The following is a 21298-nucleotide window of genomic DNA, read 5'->3' on the forward strand; positions in this document are numbered from 1 at the left end:
TAACTAGTCGTGCTGCAGTGAGTGGGGACGAGGGGTCAGCGCACCACTGTCTGCAGCCCGTCGTGTCAGCCCCGCCGGCCCTGGTGTCAGAAGGGGGGGGGGTCGCAGCCCTTCCGCGGTGCTGGGCCCAGTCTTCGTCCATTTACTTTAAGGGGTCACATGCCGATAAGGGTTTTTAGAAGGTCTCTCTCTGTCTATATTATATAACTAAACTATTGTCATATGTAAAGTCAACAAGATTTTCAAATGTTTAAGAAGCTTCATTTAAAATTGAATTAAAATGCTGATCCTACCCTGCCAGTCTGGGGTTCCGCTCACCTAGGTCGGCAGCAGGCGGAGTGGGGCCGGCGGCCAGGACCCCAGACCGGCAGTGGGCTGAGCGGCTCAGCCAGCTGCTGCTCTGGGGTCCTGGCCCTGCCCACGTACAGTGGGTACCTACCTTCTCCCTGGTTCTGGCCCATTCTCTTCCTCTCTCTGCACTACGCTGAGGGTGGGGGTGCCCTGAGCACAGGGCTGGGGGTGAAGGGTCTGGCCAGGAGCTACAATGAGGGAGGGGGCTCAGGGTTGGGACAGAAGGGCAGGGGCCTGGGAGGGGTGAGGGGTGCAGGGGTCAGGGCAGAGGGATGGGTGTGTGTGGGGGGGTTCAGGAGTCAAGGCAAGGGAGCTGGGTGTGTGTGAGGGGGTGCAGGGGTCAGGACAGGGACGTGGGGGTGCAGGCTCAGGGCAGAGGGATGGGGTGGGGGGGTTCAGGAGTCAGGGCAGGGGGCTAGGGGTGTGGGCTGGAGTCGTGGGGATGCTCCCAGCCCCCTGCCCTCAGCAGCTCAGGGCAGGGGACTGGAGGGGATATGCCCTCATTCCACCCTCCTTCCCAATGCCCCGCCCCTGCCTCTTTGGAGCAGCGAGCCCACAGCGGGCTGCGGTTCCCCCTCCCTCTCCGGGGCCACAGGGAGGGAGAGGAGAAGGGGCAGGAACCCAGCACACTGGGGGAAGAGGCAGGGGAGGAGGAAGCTTGGCTGCCGGGGGAGGCTGCCCTGCAGCAGCAGCCGGCAGGACCAGGCTTCTGCCCCTGCAGGAGAGAGCCGGGGGCGGAGAAGAGCAAGCTGGGCTGGACAGGATTTTTAAGGGCACACTGCTGCCTGCAGGGGTCCCAGTCCCCGGCCCTGCCCAGCCTGCTGCCGGCCTGGGTTTGGCAGTGGGCTGAGGGGGGCCAGCAGCCGGATCCTTGGCAGGCAGCTGCGTGCCATTAAAAATCGGCTTGTGTCCCACCTTTAGCACACGTGTCATAGGTTGCCGACCCGTGGTCAGAAGTGTTGCAAGCCCAGGACACATAATCCCCGGTCTGTGCAGAGCTGTCAGAAGAGCGGAAGCAGCAGGGAACGTGACATTTCTTGGAGGACACATTGCCGTGGGACATAGCAAGACCCAATTCACAGAGCAGCTGCAGATTGTGGGCCTGCTGGCTTGTCTACACCACAAAATTAGGTCAACTTCATTTAGGTCGACCTCCAGCCACTGCAGTAATTCAGTCGGCTGTTGTTGTCCACACGACCCTCCTGCCCCAGCTGCGTGTCCTCACCAGGAGCACTTGCATTGACTGAAGTGGGGCATCGTGGGGCACTGACAGCCTAGTGTGGACACTCTGGAGCCCCACCTACCCTGCCATTCCTGTCGCTTTGTCTCTGGCTCAGAGCAGCAGCACTCTGAGAGCTGGGGGTGCTCCTAGGGGAGCTGGGAGCCTAGGCTCCTAGTACCGGGCAGCCAGGCTCCCAGCTGGGAGCTCTGAGGGGAGCTGGGAGCCCAGATCTCAGGGCTGGGCAGCAGCCCTGGAGCTGTGAAATTGACAAGAATGCCCGTTTCACGGCTGGTAGGCTCTTTGCTGTGAAACAGCTGTGCGGAGGGCTCCCAGCTCTGTCTCTCAGGGATGGGGCAGGCACCAGCTGTGAGCCTCAGAGGGTTCCTGTTGACAGCAGGGAGCCTGTTGCCCAGGAATGACAGCCAACAGCAGACTTAAGTAACGCAGTGTCTACACAGGCACTGCGTCACCCTAACTACACCGACATACGCGCTCCGCCTTTTGTGGCGGTGGAGTTATGTCGGCGGAGTAGGCCGCTTACTTGGGTGGAAGCAGCAAGCTAGCCTGGACACTGACATCATTAGGCCGATGTAAGCTGCGTTACGTGTCGACCAAGCCTAAGAAACAAACACCTGCAGAAACCCCAACACTGAAAGCTGCTCCAGCTGCAAAGCAGCTGCCCCGAACGCTGTCCTGGGGCAGAGACGGCCAGCCAGGGGACAGCTCGAGCTGGGGAGGGGGCTCGGAACGCGCCCGGAGGGGGCAGTTGGCAAAAGATGTCAGAGGAGGAGGGAAGGAGAAGAACCTAGATACTGAGCTACCGGCAGAACCGGAGCTGGGGGAGGAGCTGAGCTGATAGAAGTACAGGAGGATAAAAGCAGGGCCCCGGGAAGTGAGAAGGCGGAAAGAAGGAAAATAGAAAAGGTTTTGGGTCAGGAGAAGCAGAAAACACTAGAGCTGGGTAGGTGAGCAGAGACTCTTTGAGAAGGGAAGTAGAGGGAAATAAAATCTACAGCTGTCCTGGAGTGAGAGAATCAAGGGGAAACGCTGAATGGAGAAAAAGGAACTTGCTCCAAAAGCTGGGTTAGATGAAAGCAGATCCTGAAAACAGTAACTGAGAAGCCCCCTCACGCAGGGCCTAACGTATATGAACAGAGAGAATGTCTGAACACTTTTGGCAGGAATAGAGTCCACAGATTGCTAATGGAGAAGTGAGGGCCCACTTGTGGATACCCTCGGTGAAAAGAGGAACAACCACACGAACGTCGAATCTAAGGAGCACTTCAAGCCAGTCTCCCTCCATCCCTCTGGCCGCTCCCTTCACACTCCCTGTTTCTCTCAGGTTACTCACAGACTTGGAGTTTCTCTTTCTTGGGCTCTACCCTGCCTGCCTCTGTCCCTCCACTGTCCCCCTCTTCTCCAAGTTCTCCTCCACTGTCACTTCCCCGTCCTCTGTTTGTCATTTTCTCAGAGGGAGGGGCTACCTCCTCTCCCAAGGAAAAGGACAGCACGTTCGTCCTGAAGACACCCCTGTATCCCCCTATGGGGTCGAGTCCTTTCCCCACATTTGCGGTGTCAGTGGGAAGTCTTTTTGGAGTTAGAAAATCCACCGTGGAAGCCATTGTTATGCAAGTGTGCAGGGCCATTCATCATCTTCTGCTGTGCAGGACTGTGATTCTTGGTACCGTGCAGGACATAAGGGGTGGATCTGCAGCAGTGGGGGTCCAAAATGGCAGGGGGGCAATAGATGGCCTATCCCTATTTCAGCACCAGAGCACCGTGACAGAAAGGGCTGCTCTTTTGTGTTTACATAAGTGTTGGTGGGACATTTCACCACCAGTGTGGGCTGGCCAGCGAAGGTGCGTGGTGCACACACATTTAAGAACACAAGGCTGTTCACAAAGCTACAAGCAGGGACTCCCTTGCTCCTGAAGACACACATTGGCCACCTCACTCCTGGCTGAGCAGGTGCAGAATGACAAGTGAATGCGACTAAAGGGACACTGGTATTGTTCACTCAAATGATTGTACCTCAGTGAAGAAAATCCCAATGGTTATAGCTGCCTGATCTGTTCTACAGCAAACCTGTGAGGCAAGGTGGGGAAAGTTGCCCCCAGGCTGGAGAGTGGAGGCGGAACATGTCTCTGACGAGTCTGAACAGCTAGGCACAAGGGTTATTTAAAGAGCTCTGAGATGAGCTGTGTGGTTCAGGGAGACTTTGGAAGAGCACTTCAACCACGAGAAAAAGAACAGGAGGACTTGTGGCACCTTAGAGACTAACGCATTTATTTGAGCATAAGCTTTCGTGGGCTACAGCCCAATTCATCAGATGCATGCAGTGGAAAATACAGTAGGAAGATAGATATATACACAGAGAACATGAAACTATGGGTGTTACCATACAGACTCTAAAGAGAGTGGTCAGTTAAGGTGAGCCATTACCAGCAGGAGAGAAAAAACTGTTTGTGGTGGTAATGAAAACGGTCCATTTGCAGCAGTTGACAAGAAGTTGTGAGGAACAGTGGGGGGGAGTAGTTAAGAACTCGATAGCATTCGTCACATATAATTTTGACAGGTTTCCGCACCCCTTTTGGTTTATGTCTGGCCCCCCAGTCTCATAGTTGACATGTATGCTTTGGCACAGGGATGGTACGAGTGCCCGGCTCTGGCAGGCAGCAGGGCCTGAGACCCCACCTGGCTGGAGTCATGGCATCGGAGGCCAGGATGGTCTGGGTGCCAGGCTCTGTGGAGCATGAGGAGGTAGCATCAGCAGAGCTTGGGGGCTGTTCTGGATAGTGGATGTGCCACATCCCCTCCCAGCTCTGCCATTGCTTGGTTCTGAGCTGCCCCCTCCGCCCCCCGTACTTCATCATGCTGCATTTGCCACCCCCGCTCCCTGTGTCTCCATGGCTTTGGAGCAGGGATGCCCCAGCATGGAGATAGGCCATCGTTGCTTTCTGCCTGCTCCCCCATTTGCCTGCGAGGGGAGTGTTTCATTCCTGGGGCTGCAGGGACAGCTACCCCCCTCTGAGGCAGAATGCCAGAGTGTCTCATGGGGTCACTTCCCCACTGCTCCTTCTCTCCCTGAGGGGAGTCACCAAGGCAGAGGTGCGAAGCGTTACGCTCTGCATGGGCCTCAAATGCCGTGCTGCAGAGAGCACCCAGGGCGCTGGGTGCAACCAGGGGCTTGTATTTCCTGCCCAGGGCATTCACCCTTTGCTACGGTACTGAGCTCCAGAGTCCAAGGGTTCAGGGAAGAACCACAAGAATGATCACAGGATTTGAAAACATGCCTTAGAGCAGTGGTCCCCAAACTGAGGGGCACATGGCAAGGCCCAGGCCAGCCTCCACAGGGGGCAAGGGAGCACCCCTAGCCCTGCTCTACCCCCAGCAGCAGCTCCACTGTGCCCCATACCCTGCTCTGTCCTCATTCCCTCTCTGCCCCTAGGCCAGCTCCACCTCCAGTCCCAGCTCCTCCCCCATCCCCAGTTCTGCCCCCAGCTCCGCTGCTGAGCCAACTGCAGTAATGGGGGTGGGGGTAAGGGAAGGCGTGCCAGGGAAAGTTTGGGCACTACTGCCTCAGAGTGATAGACTTGAGGAGCTCAATTCAGCTTAACAAAGAGAAGGTTGGGGGTGACTTGATTACAGTGTAAAGTACCAATATGGGGAACAAGTATTTAATACCAGGCTCTGCAGTCGAGCAGAGAAAGGTGTAACACCATCCAATGGCTGGAATTGGAGGCTAGACAAATTCAGATAGGAAATAAGATGTCAATTGTTAACTGAGAGACCCACGGGAACAATTCACCAAGGGTCGGGGTGGCTCCTCCATCGCTGGCACTTGTTAACTCCAGGCTGGATGTGTTTCTAACTGCTCTGCTCTAGGAATGTCGTGGGGCAGGGCTCTGGCCCGTGTTACACAGGGGGTCAGATGAGATGATCACAAAAATCTCTAAGGCTCTCAGCTTTCATCTAGAAAAGGGGGATGTTTCTTGCCCGCTTGATTGTGAAAAGAGCCTTGGAAATGTGATTCATGCCAGCTGGAGTGCCTGAATCAGCAACTCCCAGAGAGGTCAGCAGCTCCATTCCCCTGGTGCCTGCTTTTAAGAGGTTACTATTGTTAATTTGGCTAGTATGTGCTATAGGCTAGCTAATTCATCTGATAGAAGATAATAAGGTTCTTGTCCCAGAATCAGGCTACGCAGAGTTTGCAAAGGACCCTTGGGGGTATGACAAGAACTCTCACACTGAGACAAATGTAGCCTTAAGGACTTCATGAGATAAACGGAATAACAATCAAACAGTAATCCAATGGCAAACTAATCAGTTACAAATCCAGTAATACTGCTCTGCAGATACATGTGATATTCTCCACTAGCAAGTGTAGTTAATATACTCACCCTTCCTTGATAACCTGGTGGTAAGAGACCTAGGACCAGCCTCACCTCTGGCATGCCAAGGAAGCTCAGGCCCAGGTTCCTCAGTTCTCGAGAGGGAGGTACAGAGCTTAGGAGAAGCTACAGAGCTAAGAGCTATTGAAGCCAACTTAGAGTCTGACCTAACTGACTTAAAACTTACAATTCCGACTAGCAGACAAACAAAGGAGCCTGAAACTCAGAAGCTTTGGCGCTCAGCAGCTTAGCAAAACTGGAACTTAGAAGCTCAGAAGCTTCCTTCCCTCTTACAGAGCTTGAGCACTCAGGCCCTCCTATGTCCAAACTTGGTTTCCTCACCCACAAAATGCTGGGGTACACTTACTCCATAGGCTGGTCTGTTTGTACATATTGATGACACACACACATTAATGATATTAGCTTGTTCTCACACCAGTTATTTCTGTCCTAAGGGGTTATTTCGCTCTTTCCATGTGGGGTACCTGGTAAGTTTAAAAGGATATGAACTTCGGAAGCCCCCTGTGCCAACCTGCTTCAACACATCCTTTAGCTATGTTAAAGGGCACAGCCATACATGGACTTCTGCTTTAACTCACCACTATCTATCTGGCTGAAAGCTCCCAGACATGTCTGCTAACTTTGCCTCAGCTCAACATACAGGATGTGGCCTGTAGGGCCCTTGCGTTACACCCAAACTACTTTAGTAACAACAACCTATAAATCTGTTATAAAACAAATAACCAAAACCATAAGAAAATAAGAATTCAATAAGAAAAGATCTATACAGGCAAGCAAGCAGGCTACACCCCTCCCTGGGGAGCAGACTCAGAATGCAAAAATGGACTATAAGGTGGATAGAAAGCTGGTTAGATCGCTGGGCTCAACGGGTAGTGATCAACGGCTCCATGTCTAGTTGGCAGCCGGTTTCAAGTGGAGTTCCCCAAGGGTCGGTCCTGGGGCCGGTTTTGTTCAATATCTTCATTAATAATCTGGAGGAGGGTGTGGACTGCACCCTCAGCAAGTTTGCAGATGACACTAAACTGGGAGGAGTGATAGATACGCTGGAGGGTAGGGATAGGATACAGAGGGACCTAGACAAACTAGAGGATTGGGCCAAAAGAAATCTGATGAGGTTCAACAAGGACAAGTGCAGGACTCTGCACTTAGGACGGAAGAATCCCAGGCACTGCTACAGACTGGGGACCGAGTGGCTAGGCAGCAGTTCTGCAGAAAAGGACCTGGGGGTTACAGTGGACGTGAAGCTGGATATGAGTCAACAGTGTGCCCTTGTTGCCAAGAAAGCTAACGGCATTTTGGGCTGTATAATTAGGAGCATTGCCAGCAGATCGAGGGATGTGATCATTCCCCTCTACTTGACATTGATGAGGCCTCATCTGGAGTACTGTGTCCAGTTTTGGGCCCCACACTACAAGAAGGATGTGGAAAAATTGGAGAGTCCAGCGGAGGGCAACAAAAATGATCAAGGGGCTGGAGCACATGACTGATGAGGAGAGACTGAGGGACCTGGGATTGTTTAGTCTGTAGAGGAGAAGAATGAGGGGGATTTGATAGCTGTTTCAACTACCCGAAAGAGGGTTAAAAGGGTGGATCTAGACTGTTCTCAGTGGTAGCAGATGACAGGACAAGGACTAATGGTCTCAAGTTGCAGTGGGGAAGGTTTAGGTTGGATATTAGGAAACACTTTTTCACCAGGAGAGTGGTGAAGCACTGGAATGGGTTCCCTAGGGAGGTGGTGGAATCTCCTTCCTTAGAGGTTTTTAAGTCCCCGCTTGACAAAGCCCTGGCTGGGGTGATTTAGTTGGGATTGGTCCTGCTTTGAGCAAGGGGTGGAGTAGATGACCTCCTGAGGTCCCTTCCAACCCTAGTCTTCTATGATTCTAATGAGGAGAATGTGTTAAATAAGAGAATTTACCATCATGTCCATGCCAGGAGCGGCCGTGCTGAATCAGAGCCATAGGACTGGAAGGGACCTCGAGAGGTCCCCCAGTCCAGTCCCCTGCATTGAGGCAGTACTGCGCATTATCAAGGCCAAAGGCTCTCAACTGGGAGTCTGAGAACTCCTGTGGGTCCACAAAGCCTGTCAGGGGGTCCACGGGACCCCGTGGCTAAAACCCAGAGCCTGAGCCCCAGCACCTCCTGCAGAACTGAAGCTGGGAGCAGCAGGGCTGAATTCCAGAGCTCTGGCGCTCCCCATAGGCAGAAGCCCTGAGCCCTTGGTCAGAGTTGGGGGGACACGGGGATGTTCCCCCCCGCCCAAACTGCAGTGCAAGAGCAGGACAGTCCCGGAGCAGCTCCACCCCCTTCTTTCCCGTCCCCGCCCCCTGGCCAGGTTGGAAGCCAGAGCTGGACAGTGCGGGACAGCTGCTGCTCTGGCTGGTGCCACAGAGCCGGGACCCTGCTGATGCTGGGGGTTGAAGCTGCCCCTTAGCTCCCTTTGCTCTCACCAGGGGCGGCTCTAGATATTTCGCTGCCCCAAGCACGGTGTCATGCCGCGGGGGGGGGAGGGGGCACTCTGCCGCTCCCGCGGCTCCGGTGCACGTCCCGCAGGCGTTCCGCCAAAGGCAGCCTGCCTGCCGCCCTTCCGGCGAGCAGCAGAGCGCCCCCCGCGGCATGGCGCCCCAAGCACGTGCTTGGCGTGCTGGGGCCTGGAGCCGCCCCTGGCTCTCACAGCCAGTAAGAGCTGCCGGTGGGGTGTGGACCCAGCTCCGGGGCTGGCAGAGCTCTCGGGGAACAGGGACCGCAGGGGAGCACCCCCAGCACAAAGCCCCTAGCTACCTCCTCCTGCAAAGATCTGCCCCCTCCTTGCACCTGAGCTCCCCTGGCACAGAGCCCGTAGTCAATCCCTACCCCGAGCCGCCACCCTCCCTGCACAGAGCCCCTAGTCACCCCCCCGACACACAGCCCGTAGTCACCCCCTCCCCCGAGCCCCCCCCCCAGCACATATCCCCTAGTCACCCCCTCCCCGCCCCCCCTGCACATATCCCCTAGTCACCCCCTGCCCCGAGCCGCCACCCCCCCCAGCACAAAGCCCCTAGCTACCTCCTCCTGCAAAGATCTGCCCCCTCCTTGCACCTGAGCTCCCCTGGCACAGAGCCCGTAGTCAATCCCTACCCCGAGCCGCCACCCTCCCTGCACAGAGCCCCTAGTCACCCCCCCGACACACAGCCCGTAGTCACCCCCTACCCCGAGCCACCCCCCCAGCACATATCCCCTAGTCACCCCCTACCCGCCCCCCCTGCACATATCCCCTAGTCACCCCCTGCCCCGAGCCGCCACCCCCCCCAGCACAAAGCCCCTAGCTACCTCCTCCTGCAAAGATCTGCCCCCTCCTTGCACCTGAGCTCCCCTGGCACAGAGCCCCTAGTCAATCCCTACCCCGAGCTGCCACCCCCCCTGCACAGAGCCCCTAGTCACCCCCCCGGCACAGAGCCCCTAGTCAATCCCTGCCCCGAGCCGCCACCCCCCTGCACAGAGCCCCTAGTCACCCCCCCGGCACAGAGCCCCTAGTCACCCCCCCGGCACAGAGCCCCTAGTCAATCCCTGCCCCGAGCCGCCACCCCCCCTGCACAGAGCCCCTAGTCACCCCCCCGGCACAGAGCCCCTAGTCAATCCCTGCCCCGAGCCGCCACCCCCCCTGCACAGAGCCCCTAGTCACCCCCCCGGCACAGAGCCCCTAGTCACCCCTGCCCCGGGCAGCGCGAGCCTGACCCGTGGGGAGCCCTGGGGGGCGGGGCAGGCCAGTCCCCCCCCCGCCCCCTTTTCCCGGCATGGAGCCGGCACTGGGCGAGGCCCCGCCCCCCGCATGGCCCGGGGAGCGGCGCGCGGGTGAGGGCGGCCTGGAGCCTGGCCGTGCGGTGCGGGCGGGGCTGAGCGCAGCGCAGCCGGGACCGGGGTGTGTGACCCCCCCATGCAGGGCCCGGCCGGGACCGGGCTGTGTGACCCCCCCGCCATGCAGGGCCCGGCCGGGACCGGGGTGTGTGACCCCCCCCATGCAGGGCGGCCGGGACCGGAGTGTGTGACCCCCCCCATGCAGGGCCCGGCCGGGACCAGGGTCTGCGACCCCCCCCCCATGCAGGGCCCGACCGGGACCGGGGTGTGTGACCCCCCCCATGCAGGCCGGCCGGGACCGGGCTGTGTGACCCCCCCCATGCAGGGCCCGGCCGGGACCGGGCTGTGTGACCCCCCCATGCAGGGCCGGCCGGGACCGGGGGTGTGTGACCCCCCCCATGCAGGGCCGGCCGGGACCAGGGTGTGTGACCCCCCCATGCAGGGCCGGCCGGGACCGGGGTGTGTGACCCCCCCATGCAGGGCCGGCCGGGACCGGGGTGTGTGACCCCCGCCATGCAGGGCCGGCCGGGACCGGGCTGTGTGACCCCCCCATGCAGGGCCCGGCCGGGACCGGGCTGTGTGACCCCCCCATGCAGGGCCGGCCGGGACCGGGGTGTGTGACCCCCCCCATGCAGGGCCGGCCGGGACCGGGGTGTGTGACCCCCCCATGCAGGGCGGCCGGGACCGGAGTGTGTGACCCCCCCCGCCATGCAGGGCGGCCGGGACCGGAGTGTGTGACCCCCCCCATGCAGGGCCCGGCCGGGACCGGGGTCTGCGACCCCCCCCCATGCAGGGCCCGACCAGGACCGGGGTGTGTGACCCCCCCCATGCAGGGCCGGCCGGGACCGGGCTGTGTGACCCCCACATGCAGGGCCCGGCCGGGACCGGGCTGTGTGACCCCCCCATGCAGGGCCCGGCCGGGACCGGGGTGTGTGATCTCCCCGCCATGCAGGGCCCGGCCGGGACCGGGCTCTGTGACCCCCCCGCCATGCAGGGCCCGGCCGGGACTGGGGTGTGTGACCCCCCCGCCATGCAGGGCCCGACCGGGACCGGGGTGTGTGACCCCCCCCATGCAGGGCCGGCCGGGACCGGGCTGTGTGACCCCCCCATGCAGGGCCCGGCCGGGACCGGGCTGTGTGACCCCCCCATGCAGGGCCGGCCGGGACCGGGGTGTGTGACCCCCCCCATGCAGGGCCGGCCGGGACCGGGGTGTGTGACCCCCCCATGCAGGGCCGGCCGGGACCGGGGTGTGTGACCCCCCCCATGCAGGGCCGGCCGGGACCGGGCTGTGTGACCCCCCCATGCAGGGCCCGGCCGGGACCGGGCTGTGTGACCCCCCCATGCAGGGCCGGCCGGGACCGGGGTGTGTGACCCCCCCCATGCAGGGCCGGCCGGGACCGGGGTGTGTGACCCCCCCCATGCAGGGCGGCCGGGACCGGAGTGTGTGACCCCCCCCGCCATGCAGGGCGGCCGGGACCGGAGTGTGTGACCCCCCCCCATGCAGGGCCCTGCCGGGACCAGGGTCTGCGACCCCCCCCCATGCAGGGCCCGACCAGGACCGGGGTGTGTGACCCCCCCCATGCAGGGCCGGCCGGGACCGGGCTGTGTGACCCCCCCATGCAGGGCCCGGCCGGGACCGGGCTGTGTGACCCCCCCATGCAGGGCCCGGCCGGGACCGGGGTGTGTGACCCCCCCCATGCAGGGCCGGCCGGGACCGGGGTGTGTGACCCCCCCATGCAGGGCCGGCCGGGACCGGGGTGTGTGACCCCCCCCATGCAGGGCCGGCCGGGACCGGGGTGTGTGACCCCCCCATGCAGGGCCGGCCGGGACCGGGCTGTGTGACCCCCCCATGCAGGGCCGGCCGGGACCGGGCTGTGTGACCCCCCCATGCAGGGCCGGCCGGGACCGGGGTGTGTGACCCCCCCATGCAGGGCCGGCCGGGACCGGGCTGTGTGACCCCCCCATGCAGGGCCCGGCCGGGACCGGGCTGTGTGACCCCCCCGCCATGCAGGGCCGGCCGGGACCGGGCTGTGTGACCCCCCCGCCATGCAGGGCCGGCCGGGACCGGGGTGTGTGACCCCCCCATGCAGGGCCCGGCCGGGACCGGGGTGTGCGACCCCCCCCCCATGCAGGGCCCGGCCGGGACCGGGGTGTGTGACCTCCCCGCCATGCAGGGCCCGGCCGGGACCGGGCTCTGTGACCCCCCCGCCATGCTGGGCCGACCAGGACCGGGCTCTGTGACCTCCCCATGCAGGGCCCGGCCAGGACCGGGGTGTGTGACCCCCCCCATGCAGGACCGGCCGGGACTGGGGTGTGACCCCCCCCCCGTGCAGGGCCCGGCTGGGACCGGGCTGTGTGACCCCCCCCGTGCAGGGCCCGGCTGGGACCGGGCTGTGTGACCCCCCCCCGTGCAGGGCCCGGCTGGGACCGGGGTGTGTGACCCCCCCCATGCAGGGCCGGCTGGGACCGGGGTATGTGACCCCCCACATGCAGGGCCGGCCGGGACCAGGGTGTGTGACCCCCCCCCCCCGCCATGCAGGGCCCGTCCGGGACCGGGGTGTGTGACCCCCCCCGCCATGCAGGGCCCGTCCGGGACCGGGGTGTTTGACCCCCCCCATGCAGGGCCCACGGGGGTGACCCCCCATACTGATCGCAGGCCCAGAGGTGCTGAGCTGTGCCCCCTCTGTTGCAGATACTGGTGCCTAGTCAGGACGTCTCCGTCTCCTGCCCCGCAGGCGTGGGTGGAATTCGTGGCGTGGCAGAGCCGTGGGCCAGTGACGGTGGAGTCCGTGGCCTGGCGTTGGCAGGATAAAGCCGCGTGAATTACAGGTGGGACAGACCCCTCGGACGCAGCTTCCCCAGGTGGGCTCCTGCCGGTGCCTCGGAGCGGGTCCACAGACCTAGTCTCTGCATGCCGTCCGCGCGGGCTACTTAGAGTGAAAAGGGCCCTGCTGGGCTGCCTGCTGGTGCCCGCTGCGCTGGCATCTCGGCAAGGGAGTGGAGATGCCATGTGTCGGAGAGGCCTGAGCCAGAACCTCTGGAAATAGCCAAGCCACAAGCCCCAGCTTGACTGTGCTCTGAGCTGCCTTCCGCATCCCAGAGCGATTCGAGGGCTGGGAATCCAGCTGGAGCTCGCCGGGGTAGTGTCTCCAGTGGCGGGTCAGCAGTGCCATGAACGCAGGCTGCAGGTGCCCAGAGCCCAGTCTGGGCAGGGGAGGGGTCAGCGGTACCGTGAGCGCGGTCTGGGCAGGGGAGGGGTCGGCGGTGCCATGAACGCAGTCTGGGCAGGGGAGGGGTCAGCGGTGCCGTGAGCCCGGTCTGGGCAGGGGAGGGGTCAGCGGTGCCGTGAGCCCGGTCTGGGCAGGGGAGGGGTCAGCGGTGCCGTGAGCGTGGGCTGCAGGTGGCAAGAGCCCAGTCTGGGCAGGGGAGGGGTCAGCGGTGCCGTGAGCGTGGGCTGCAGGTGCCCAGAGCCCAGTCTGGGCAGGGGAGGAGTAAGCGGTGCTGTGAGCGCTGGCTGCACGTGCCCAGAGCCCAGTCTGGGCTGGGGAGGGGTCAGCGGTGCCGTGAGCGTGGGCTGCAGGTGCCCAGTCTGGGCAGGGGAGGGGTCAGCGGTACCGTGAGCGCAATCTGGGCAGGGGAGGGGTCGGCAGTGTCGTGAGCGTGGGCTGCAGGTGGCCAGAGCCCAGTCTGGGCAGGGGAGGGGTCAGCGGTGCCGGGAGCACGGTCTGGGCAGGGGAGGGGTCAGCGGTGCCGTGAGCCCAGTGTGGGCAGGGGAGGGGTCAGCGGTGCCGTGAGCCCAGTGTGGGCAGGGGAGGGGTCAGCGGTGCCGTGAGCGCAGTCTGGGCAGGGGAGGGGTCAGCGGTGCCGTGAGCCCGGTCTGGGCAGGGGAGGGGTCAGCGGTGCCGTGAGCATGGGCTGCAGGTGCCCAGAGCCCAGTCTGGGCAGGGGAGGGGTCGGTGGTGCCGTGAGCGCGGTCTGGGCAGGGGAGGGGTCGGCGGTGCCGTGAGCCCGGTGTGGGCAGGGGAGGGGTCAGCGGTGCCGTGAGCGTGGGCTGCAGGTGGCCAGAGCCCAGTCTGGGCAGGGGAGGGATCAGCGGTGCCGTGAGCATGGGCTGCAGGTGGCCAGAGCCCAGTCTGGGCAGGGGAGGGGTCAGCGGTACCGTGAGCCCGGTCTGGGCAGGGGAGGGGTCAGCGGTGCCGTGAGCCCGGTCTGGGCAGGGGAGGGGTCAGCGGTGCCGTGAGCCCGGTCTGGGCAGGGGAGGGGTCAGCGGTGCCGTGAGCGCGGTCTGGGCAGGGGAGGGGTCAGCAGTGCCATGAACGCAGTCTGGGCAGGGGAGGGGTCAGCGGTGCCGTGAGCCCGGTCTGGGCAGGGGAGGGATCAGCGGTGCCGTGAGCGCGGTCTGGGCAGGGGAGGGGTCGGCAGTGTCGTGAGCGTGGGCTGCAGGTGGCCAGAGCCCAGTCTGGGCAGGGGAGGGGTCAGCGGTGCCGTGAGCGCAGTGTGGGCAGGGGAGGGGTCAGCGGTGCCGTGAGCGTGGGCTGCAGGTGCCCAGAGCCCAGTCTGGGCAGGGGAGGGGTCAGCGGTGCCGTGAGCGTGGCCTGCAGGTGGCCAGAGCCCAGTCTGGGCAGGGGAGGGGTCAGCGGTGCCGTGAGCCCGGTCTGCGCAGGGGAGGGGTCAGCGGTGCCGGGAGCGCGGTCTGGGCAGGGGAGGGGTCAGCGGTGCCATGAGCCCGGTGTGGGCAGGGGAGGGGTCAGCGGTGCCGTGAGTGTGGGCTGCAGGTGGCCAGAGCCCAGTCTCGGCAGGGGAGGGGTCAGCGGTGCCGTGAGCGTGGGCTGCAGGTGGCCAGAGCCCAGTCTCGGCAGGGGAGGGATCAGCGGTGCCGTGAGCGCGGTCTGGGCAGGGGAGGGGTCGGCAGTGTCGTGAGCGTGGGCTGCAGGTGGCCAGAGCCCAGTCTGGGCAGGGGAGGGGTCAGCGGTGCTGTGAGCGCGGTCTGGGCAGGGGAGGGGTCAGTGGTGCCGTGAGCCCGGTCTGGGCAGGGGAGGGGTCAGCGGTGCCGTGAGCCCAGTGTGGGCAGGGGAGGGGTCAGCGGTGCCGTGAGCGCAGTCCGGGCAGGGGAGGGGTCAGCGGTGCCATGAGCCCGGTCCGGGCAGGGGAGGGGTCAGCGGTGCCGTGAGCCCGGTCTGGGCAGGGGAGGGGTCAGCGGTGCCGTGAGCATGGGCTGCAGGTGCCCAGAGCCCAGTCTGGGCAGGGGAGGGGTCGGCGGTGCCGTGAGCGCGGTCTGGGCAGGGGAGGGGTCGGCGGTGCCGTGAGCCCGGTGTGGGCAGGGGAGGGGTCGGCGGTGCCGTGAGCCCGGTGTGGGCAGGGGAGGGGTCAGCGGTGCCGTGAGCGTGGGCTGCAGGTGGCCAGAGCCCAGTCTGGGCAGGGGAGGGGTCAGCGGTGCCGTGAGCCCGGTCTGGGCAGGGGAGGGGTCAGCGGTGCCGTGAGCGTGGGCTGCAGGTGGCCAGAGCCCAGTCTGGGCAGGGGAGGGGTCAGCGATGCCGTGAGCATGGGCTGCAGGTGGCCAGAGCCCAGTCTGGGCAGGGGAGGGGTCAGCGGTACCGTGAGCGCAGTCTGGGCAGGGGAGGGGTCGGCAGGGTCGTCAGCGTGGGCTGCAGGTGGCCAGAGCCCAGTCTGGGCAGGGGAGGGGTCAGCGGTGCCGTGAGCCCGGTCTGGGCAGGGGAGGGGTCAGCGGTGCCGTGAGCGCGGTCTGGGCAGGGGAGGGGTCAGCGGTGCCGTGAGCGCGGTCTGGGCAGGGGAGGGGTCAGCGGTGCCGTGAGCCCGGTGTGGGCAGGGGAGGGGTCAGCGGTGTTGTGAGCGCAGTCTGGGCAGGGGAGGGGTCAGCGGTGCCATGAGCCCGGTCTGGGCAGGGGAGGGGTCAGCGGTGCCGTGAGCCCGGTCTGGGCAGGGGAGGGGTCAGCGGTGCCGTGAGCCCGGTCTGGGCAGGGGAGGGGTCAGCGGTGTTGTGAGCGCAGTCGGCAGGGGAGGGGTCAGCGGTGCCATGAGCCCGGTCTGGGCAGGGGAAGGGTCAGCGGTGCCGTGAGCCCGGTCTGGGCAGGGGAGGGGTCAGCGGTGCCATGAGCCCGGTCTGGGCAGGGGAGGGGTCAGCGGTGCCGTGAGCCCGGTCTGGGCAGGGGAGGGGTCAGCGGTGCCGTGAGCGTGGGCTGCAGGTGGCAAGAGCCCAGTCTGGGCAGGGGAGGGGTCAGCGGTGCCGTGAGCCCAGTCTGGGCAGGGGAGGGGTCAGCGGTGCCGTGAGCCCGGTGTGGGCAGGGGAGGGGTCAGCGGTGTTGTGAGCGCAGTCTGGGCAGGGGAGGGGTCAGCGGTGCCATGAGCCCGGTCTGTGCAGGGGAGGGGTCAGCGGTGCCATGAGCCCAGTGTGGGCAGGGGAAGGGTCATCGGTGCCGTGAGCCCGGTCTGGGCAGGGGAGGGGTCAGCGGTGCCGTGAGCCCCGTCTGGGCAGGGGAGGGGTCAGCGGTGCCGTGAGCATGGGCTGCAGGTGCCCAGAGCCGAGTCTGGGCAGGGGAGGGGTCGGCGGTGCCGTGAGCCCGGTCTGGGCAGGGGAAGGGTCAGCGGTGCCGTGATCCCGGTCTGGGCAGGGGAGTGGTCGGCGGTGCCGTGAGCCCGGTGTGGGCAGGGGAGGGGTCAGCGGTGCCGTGATCCCGGTCTGGGCAGGGGAGAGGTCGGCGGGGCCGTGAGCGCGGTCTGGGCAGGGGAGGGGTCAGCGGTGCCGTGAGCGCGGTCTGGGCAGGGAGGGGTCGGCGGTGCCGTGAGCTCGGTCTGGGCAGGGGAGGGGTCGGCGGTGCCGTGAGCGCGGTCTGGGCAGGGGAGGGGTCAGCGGTGCCGTGAGCGCGGTCTGGGCAGGGGAGGTGTCGGTGGTGCCGTGCTCCCGGTGTGGGCAGGGGAGGGGTCGGCGATGCCGTGAGCCCGGTCTGGGCAGGGGAGGGGTCGGCGGTGCCGTGAGCCCGGGCTGGGCAGGGGAGGGGTCGGCGGTGCCGTGAGCTCGGTCTGGGCAGGGGAGGGGTCGGCGGTGCCGTGAGCGCGGTCTGGGCAGGGGAGGGGTCGGCGGTGCCGTGAGCGCGGGCTGGGCAGGGGAGGGGTCAGCAGTGTCGTGAGTCCGGTCTGGGCAGGGGAGGGGTCAGCGGTGCCGTGAGCCCGGTGTGGGCAGGGGAGGGGTCAGCGGTGCCGTGAGCGCGGGCTGGGCAGGGGAGGGGTCGGCGGTGCCGTGAGCGCGGGCTGGGCAGGGGAGGGGTCAGCAGTGTCGTGAGTCCGGTCTGGGCAGGGGAGGGGTCAGCGGTGCCGTGAGCCCGGTCTGGGCAGGGGAGGGGTCAGCGGTGCCGTGAGCGTGGGCTGCAGGTGCCCAGAGCCCGGTCTGGGCAGGGGAGGGGTCGGCGGTGCCGTGAGCCTGGTCTGGGCAGGGGAGGGGTCGGCGGTGCCGTGAGCGCGGTCTGGGCAGGGGAGGGGTCGGCGGTGCCGTGAGCCCGGTCTGGGCAGGGGAGGGGTCGGCGGTGCCGTGAGCCCGGTCTGGGCAGGGGAGGGGTCGGCGGTGCCGTGAGCGCGGTCTGGGCAGGGGAGGGGTCGGCGGTGCCGTGAGCCCGGTCTGGGCAGGGGAGGGGTCGGCGGTGCCGTGAGCGCGGTCTGGGCAGGGGAAGGGTCGGCGGTGCCGTGAGCGCGGTCTGGGCAGGGGAGGGGGCTCTGCAGCAGACGGCCCTTGGCTCTGGCAGGCAAGGCCTGGATGAGACCTGTCCTGGCTGGCAATAAGGAGCAGATTTTCCCTGTGGAGGGTCACCCCCTTTCGAACAACTGAGTTGGTGGGGGAGTGTTTGTCAGTGAATCCAGGCCAGGCGTCTCTCTGACAGCCCCACCCTTATCTCAGTTGGCCGAGCCGGGCCGGGTGCCGGAGTCCCTGGGGGAGAGCCCTGCCCTGGCCTCTACGGGAGGCTGAGTGGGATAGCAGAACGGTCCCCCAGCCTGAAATCGCTGACCCTGGGAAAGCTCCATGCAAGTCTGCAAGCTGCAAATCATAGCTACTTAGAGAGGGGACACCTGACCTGCCCCCCGCAGCATCTTTCTGACCCCTGTGCTCTGCCTTTGTAGGGCCTGGAGCCCCCTTCTTCCTCTATTTACTCTCCCTATACAGGCACAGGGTCCATCTAGGCTCCAACTTGGAGAGTAACTCTTTCTGCACCAGATTGATAGCACAGGCTGAGGATCTCGGACACTTCACACACCCTTGCCCATGAGCACCAAGATCCCCTGGGCTGAGGGGTCAGAGTTAAGGGGAGGGTAAGCGAGGGGGTAGGGCAGAGTTCAGGCTCGTAGAGCTCCCAGCCTGCAGGGTGTGCTGAGCTGTCTAATCTCAGTGTCAGACTTGTGCAAGCTCTTTGCTGGCAAGTGGGTGCCCTGGCCTGGCTCGGAGCTGGGCGGGGGGGAAGTGGTTCTGGGCCCAGGGCTGAGAACTGCTCTTTGTTTCTGGAAATGCCCTTTGCTGTCCATGATGAGCCACATTAGAGAAGGCAGCGAGTGAGCAGCGCTCGCAGGGGCTGGGCGAGGAGTAGCTGGGACAACTAGGCTGCCCTTGCTGCATGTCTGGGGGCCTAGGGAGCAGTGCACACACCCAGCTTCCCCCACCCCCCTTGCCTGGCTGGTGCTTCCACCAGAACTGCTGAGCTGGGAACCCAGCTTGTCTGCTGGGCAGAACCGGCCCCGCCCAGAGCACACAGGATGATCTCCCTCCACGTAGCTCACCTGTCTGGGGAGCTGTGAATTAACTGCCCGGCTCCTGGTCGCACCTTCCCACTCCAAACCTGCCTAGTGGCATCTCCAGTGAACGTGGCTGTGACTTGGTGTCTCTGCAGATCCCGCGGGCCCCAGAGGGTGCCTCCGAGATGGAGCCAAGTGTTGGGAGCAGAGAAGTCCCAGATGCTCCTGGGGCGGGTGAGTGACGCTGACCCAGTGCAGGAAGCAAACTGCCAGCAGACGGACACGCTGCACTAGTGCTCCAGGCCCAGCAGCACGGTTGGAGCTGGCCAGTGGGTTGCTGAGCCAGCCCCGGGCCCACCCTTTCTGGGGAGCAGGCGTCTTGGCAGTATTCAGGCTGGGCTGTTGGTGGAGTTCTGGGGCAGCCCTCAGTGCCGCGAACCCTGTGTTAGTCCTGGCCCCATGAGGGAGCTGGATGTGCCCCAGGGTCTCCACTCCCAGGACAAACCTTGCCTGAAGCACTGCCCAGAACGACTCCAACACCTCCTGCTCGCTGATGCCAGAGCAGTTGGGAGATGCCCACAGGGCTGGGCGTGGGGAGCCAAGGGGGAGAGCGGCTTGGTCCCTGCAGGGGTCCCTGCCCAGTTCCTGCAGCGGGTGACTTGGAGCTGAGGATCCCTGCAGGGTGTGCTGGGGTGTGGGGGCTCTGGCCCAGCACAGGGGGTTTGGATCCCAGCTGCTCTGGGCTCCTTCCTGATTCTGTTTCTGCAGCAGGCGCTGGGGGCTGGAGCATCAGAGAGGAGCAGAGCGACACGCTAGGATCTCGGGCAGTGAAAGCAGAGAGCGTGTCCGAGAGCCTGGGCTGTGGGGAGCCCCTGGCCCCAGGGAGCGGCCATGTCAGGGACATGCTGCTGATCTGCATTGAGTGTGGGGAGAGCTTCGCGCATCACGAAGCCCTGATTGCCCACCAGCGAGACCACACCGGGCAAGGGGCTGGGCCCTTCACCTGCCCCCAGTGCCAGAAGGGCTTCAAGCACAGAGCCAGCCTGCTGGCGCACCAGCGCGTGCACACGGGTGAGCGCCCCTACGCCTGTGCCCAGTGTGGGAGGGGCTTCCGCTACAAGATCTGCCTGGTGGTGCACCAGCGTGCCCACTCCGGCCAGCGCCCCCACGAGTGCCCGCAGTGCGGCAGGGTCTTCTTGCAGTGCGGCAGGGTCTTCTTGCAGCACGGGGACCTGCATGCCCACCTGCGCACGCACACGGGCGAGCGCCCCTTTGCCTGCTCTGAGTGCGGCCTCCGCTTCCCGTCCTGCCGGAACCTCGCCTGTCACCAGCGCCAGCACCCGGGCCTGGGCCTGGGCCCCCACCAGTGCCCGCAGTGTGGGCGCAGCTTCCGCCACAAGCGCAACTTGCTGTGGCACCAGCGTGGCCATGCTGGCACCCAGCCCTACCGCTGCCCCGAGTGCGGGGACGGCTTCTGCTACAAAGAGAGCCTGGTGGCCCACCAACGGGAGCATGCCAGCCCCCGGCCCTACCCCTGCCCCCAGTGCGGCACCAGCTTCCAGCACCAGGCCAACCTGGCCATCCACCAGCAGAGCCACGCCCCCCCGGCCACTTACACCTGCCCACAGTGCCAGCAGAGCTTCAAGTACAAAGGCTACCTGCGCATGCACCAGCGGAAGCACTCGGCCCCCGAGGCCGCGGGGCGGGAGTGCCAGGCCCTGCCCAGCCGGGGGAGGCTCTTACCTGCGCCCAGTGTGGGAAAGGCTTCAAGAACAATGGCTTCCTCATCATCCACCAGCGAGCCCATGCGGCCAGGGCACGGAGCGCCAGCCCCACCCCAGGCCTCGTGCCATCAGCAAAGGGGCAGCATTGCCAAGGGAGCTCTGAGCGTGCCGACGGGGGTGCTGGCCATGGGCACAGTGTTAGAGAGAGGGGAGGACTGGGCTGCTAAAACCCAGGGTGGCCAACTTGGGCTACTGGCTGTTGTCTGAAAGCACCAGCTCCGGAGTCCTGGGAGAATGGCAGCTTCGGACTCAAAGCACGGCTGTGGCTCCGGCAGGCGAAGGGTCTAGGGTGACTGAGCACATGGGGTTTGCGGGGCCGGGGCTGGGTCTTTCTGCTGCTGGCTGCTGCCCTGTTGCCAGATGCGTGTAGCAGCCCTGCCCGGTGCCCCCAAATTCTCTCTCTGGGCCCCTCTGCCCCGTTTGCCCTTCAGGGAAGAGGCTGCTGAGCCTGGATGTGGCCCCGGGGGAGAGGGGGGCTGTCTATTGTGCCACACACGCAGCCAGGCAGAAAGAGGGCCGAAGAGCCCTGAGTGTGCTGTGGGGGCCGGAGGAAACACCTGCCCTGAGAGGTTCCAGAGCTGCCTGGGTCACAGCGCAACCAGGCGTCCCGCAGAGAGAACCACCACTGGCGCAGCGTGACACCGCACCCCTTCAAACTGCAATAGCAGCCCATCCCCCCCAACCACTCCTGGGGTGCGGTACACTCCCACCCCAGCCCCAACCAGCTGCCCAGATTGGGATGCCTCTGCACTGGCTCAGAGCCTGCCCCCATGGCCAGGGGATGGGCAGGCCCCAAGGAAAGCAGGGGCTCCTGCAGGAGGGAGCTCTTAGTGGTTGCTGGGGCCCTGTGGCCAGAGCCGAGAGTCCCAATGATCTGGGCTCTGCTCCCACACAGGGACGGCTGCATGGGTCGCCTTGCTGGAGCAGAGCTGTCTCGGCGCGGGTGGAAGGCAGGGCCAGCCCCC

General features: G+C 64.7%; 1 protein-coding gene across 1 annotated transcript; it reads left to right on the plus strand.

Annotated features, from left to right (window-relative positions):
- Window positions 1-9755: 9755 nt before the first annotated feature.
- LOC115642899 (zinc finger protein 79-like) lies at window positions 9756-20540 on the plus strand. Its single transcript, XM_030546551.1, has 3 exons — window positions 9756-9842; window positions 18705-18783; window positions 19318-20540. The coding sequence occupies exons 1-3, from the start codon at window positions 9756-9758 to the stop codon at window positions 20538-20540; spliced, it is 1389 nt and encodes a 462-aa protein (XP_030402411.1).
- The last annotated feature ends 758 nt before the right edge of the window (window positions 20541-21298 follow it).

The sequence above is a fragment of the Gopherus evgoodei genome, unplaced genomic scaffold (genome assembly GCF_007399415.2).
Source record: "Gopherus evgoodei ecotype Sinaloan lineage unplaced genomic scaffold, rGopEvg1_v1.p scaffold_47_arrow_ctg1, whole genome shotgun sequence".
NCBI lineage: Eukaryota > Metazoa > Chordata > Testudines > Testudinidae > Gopherus > Gopherus evgoodei.

Coding starts and splice junctions, on each gene's coding strand:
- LOC115642899 (XM_030546551.1), top strand. CDS start 9,756: ATGGAGCCGGCACTGGGCGAGGCCCCGCCCCCCGCATGGCCCGGGGAG. Junction 9,843..18,704: donor GCCTGGAGCCTGGCCGTGCG/GTGCGGGCGGGG, acceptor GTGTCTCTGCAG/ATCCCGCGGGCCCCAGAGGG. Junction 18,784..19,317: donor CCCAGATGCTCCTGGGGCGG/GTGAGTGACGCT, acceptor CTGTTTCTGCAG/CAGGCGCTGGGGGCTGGAGC.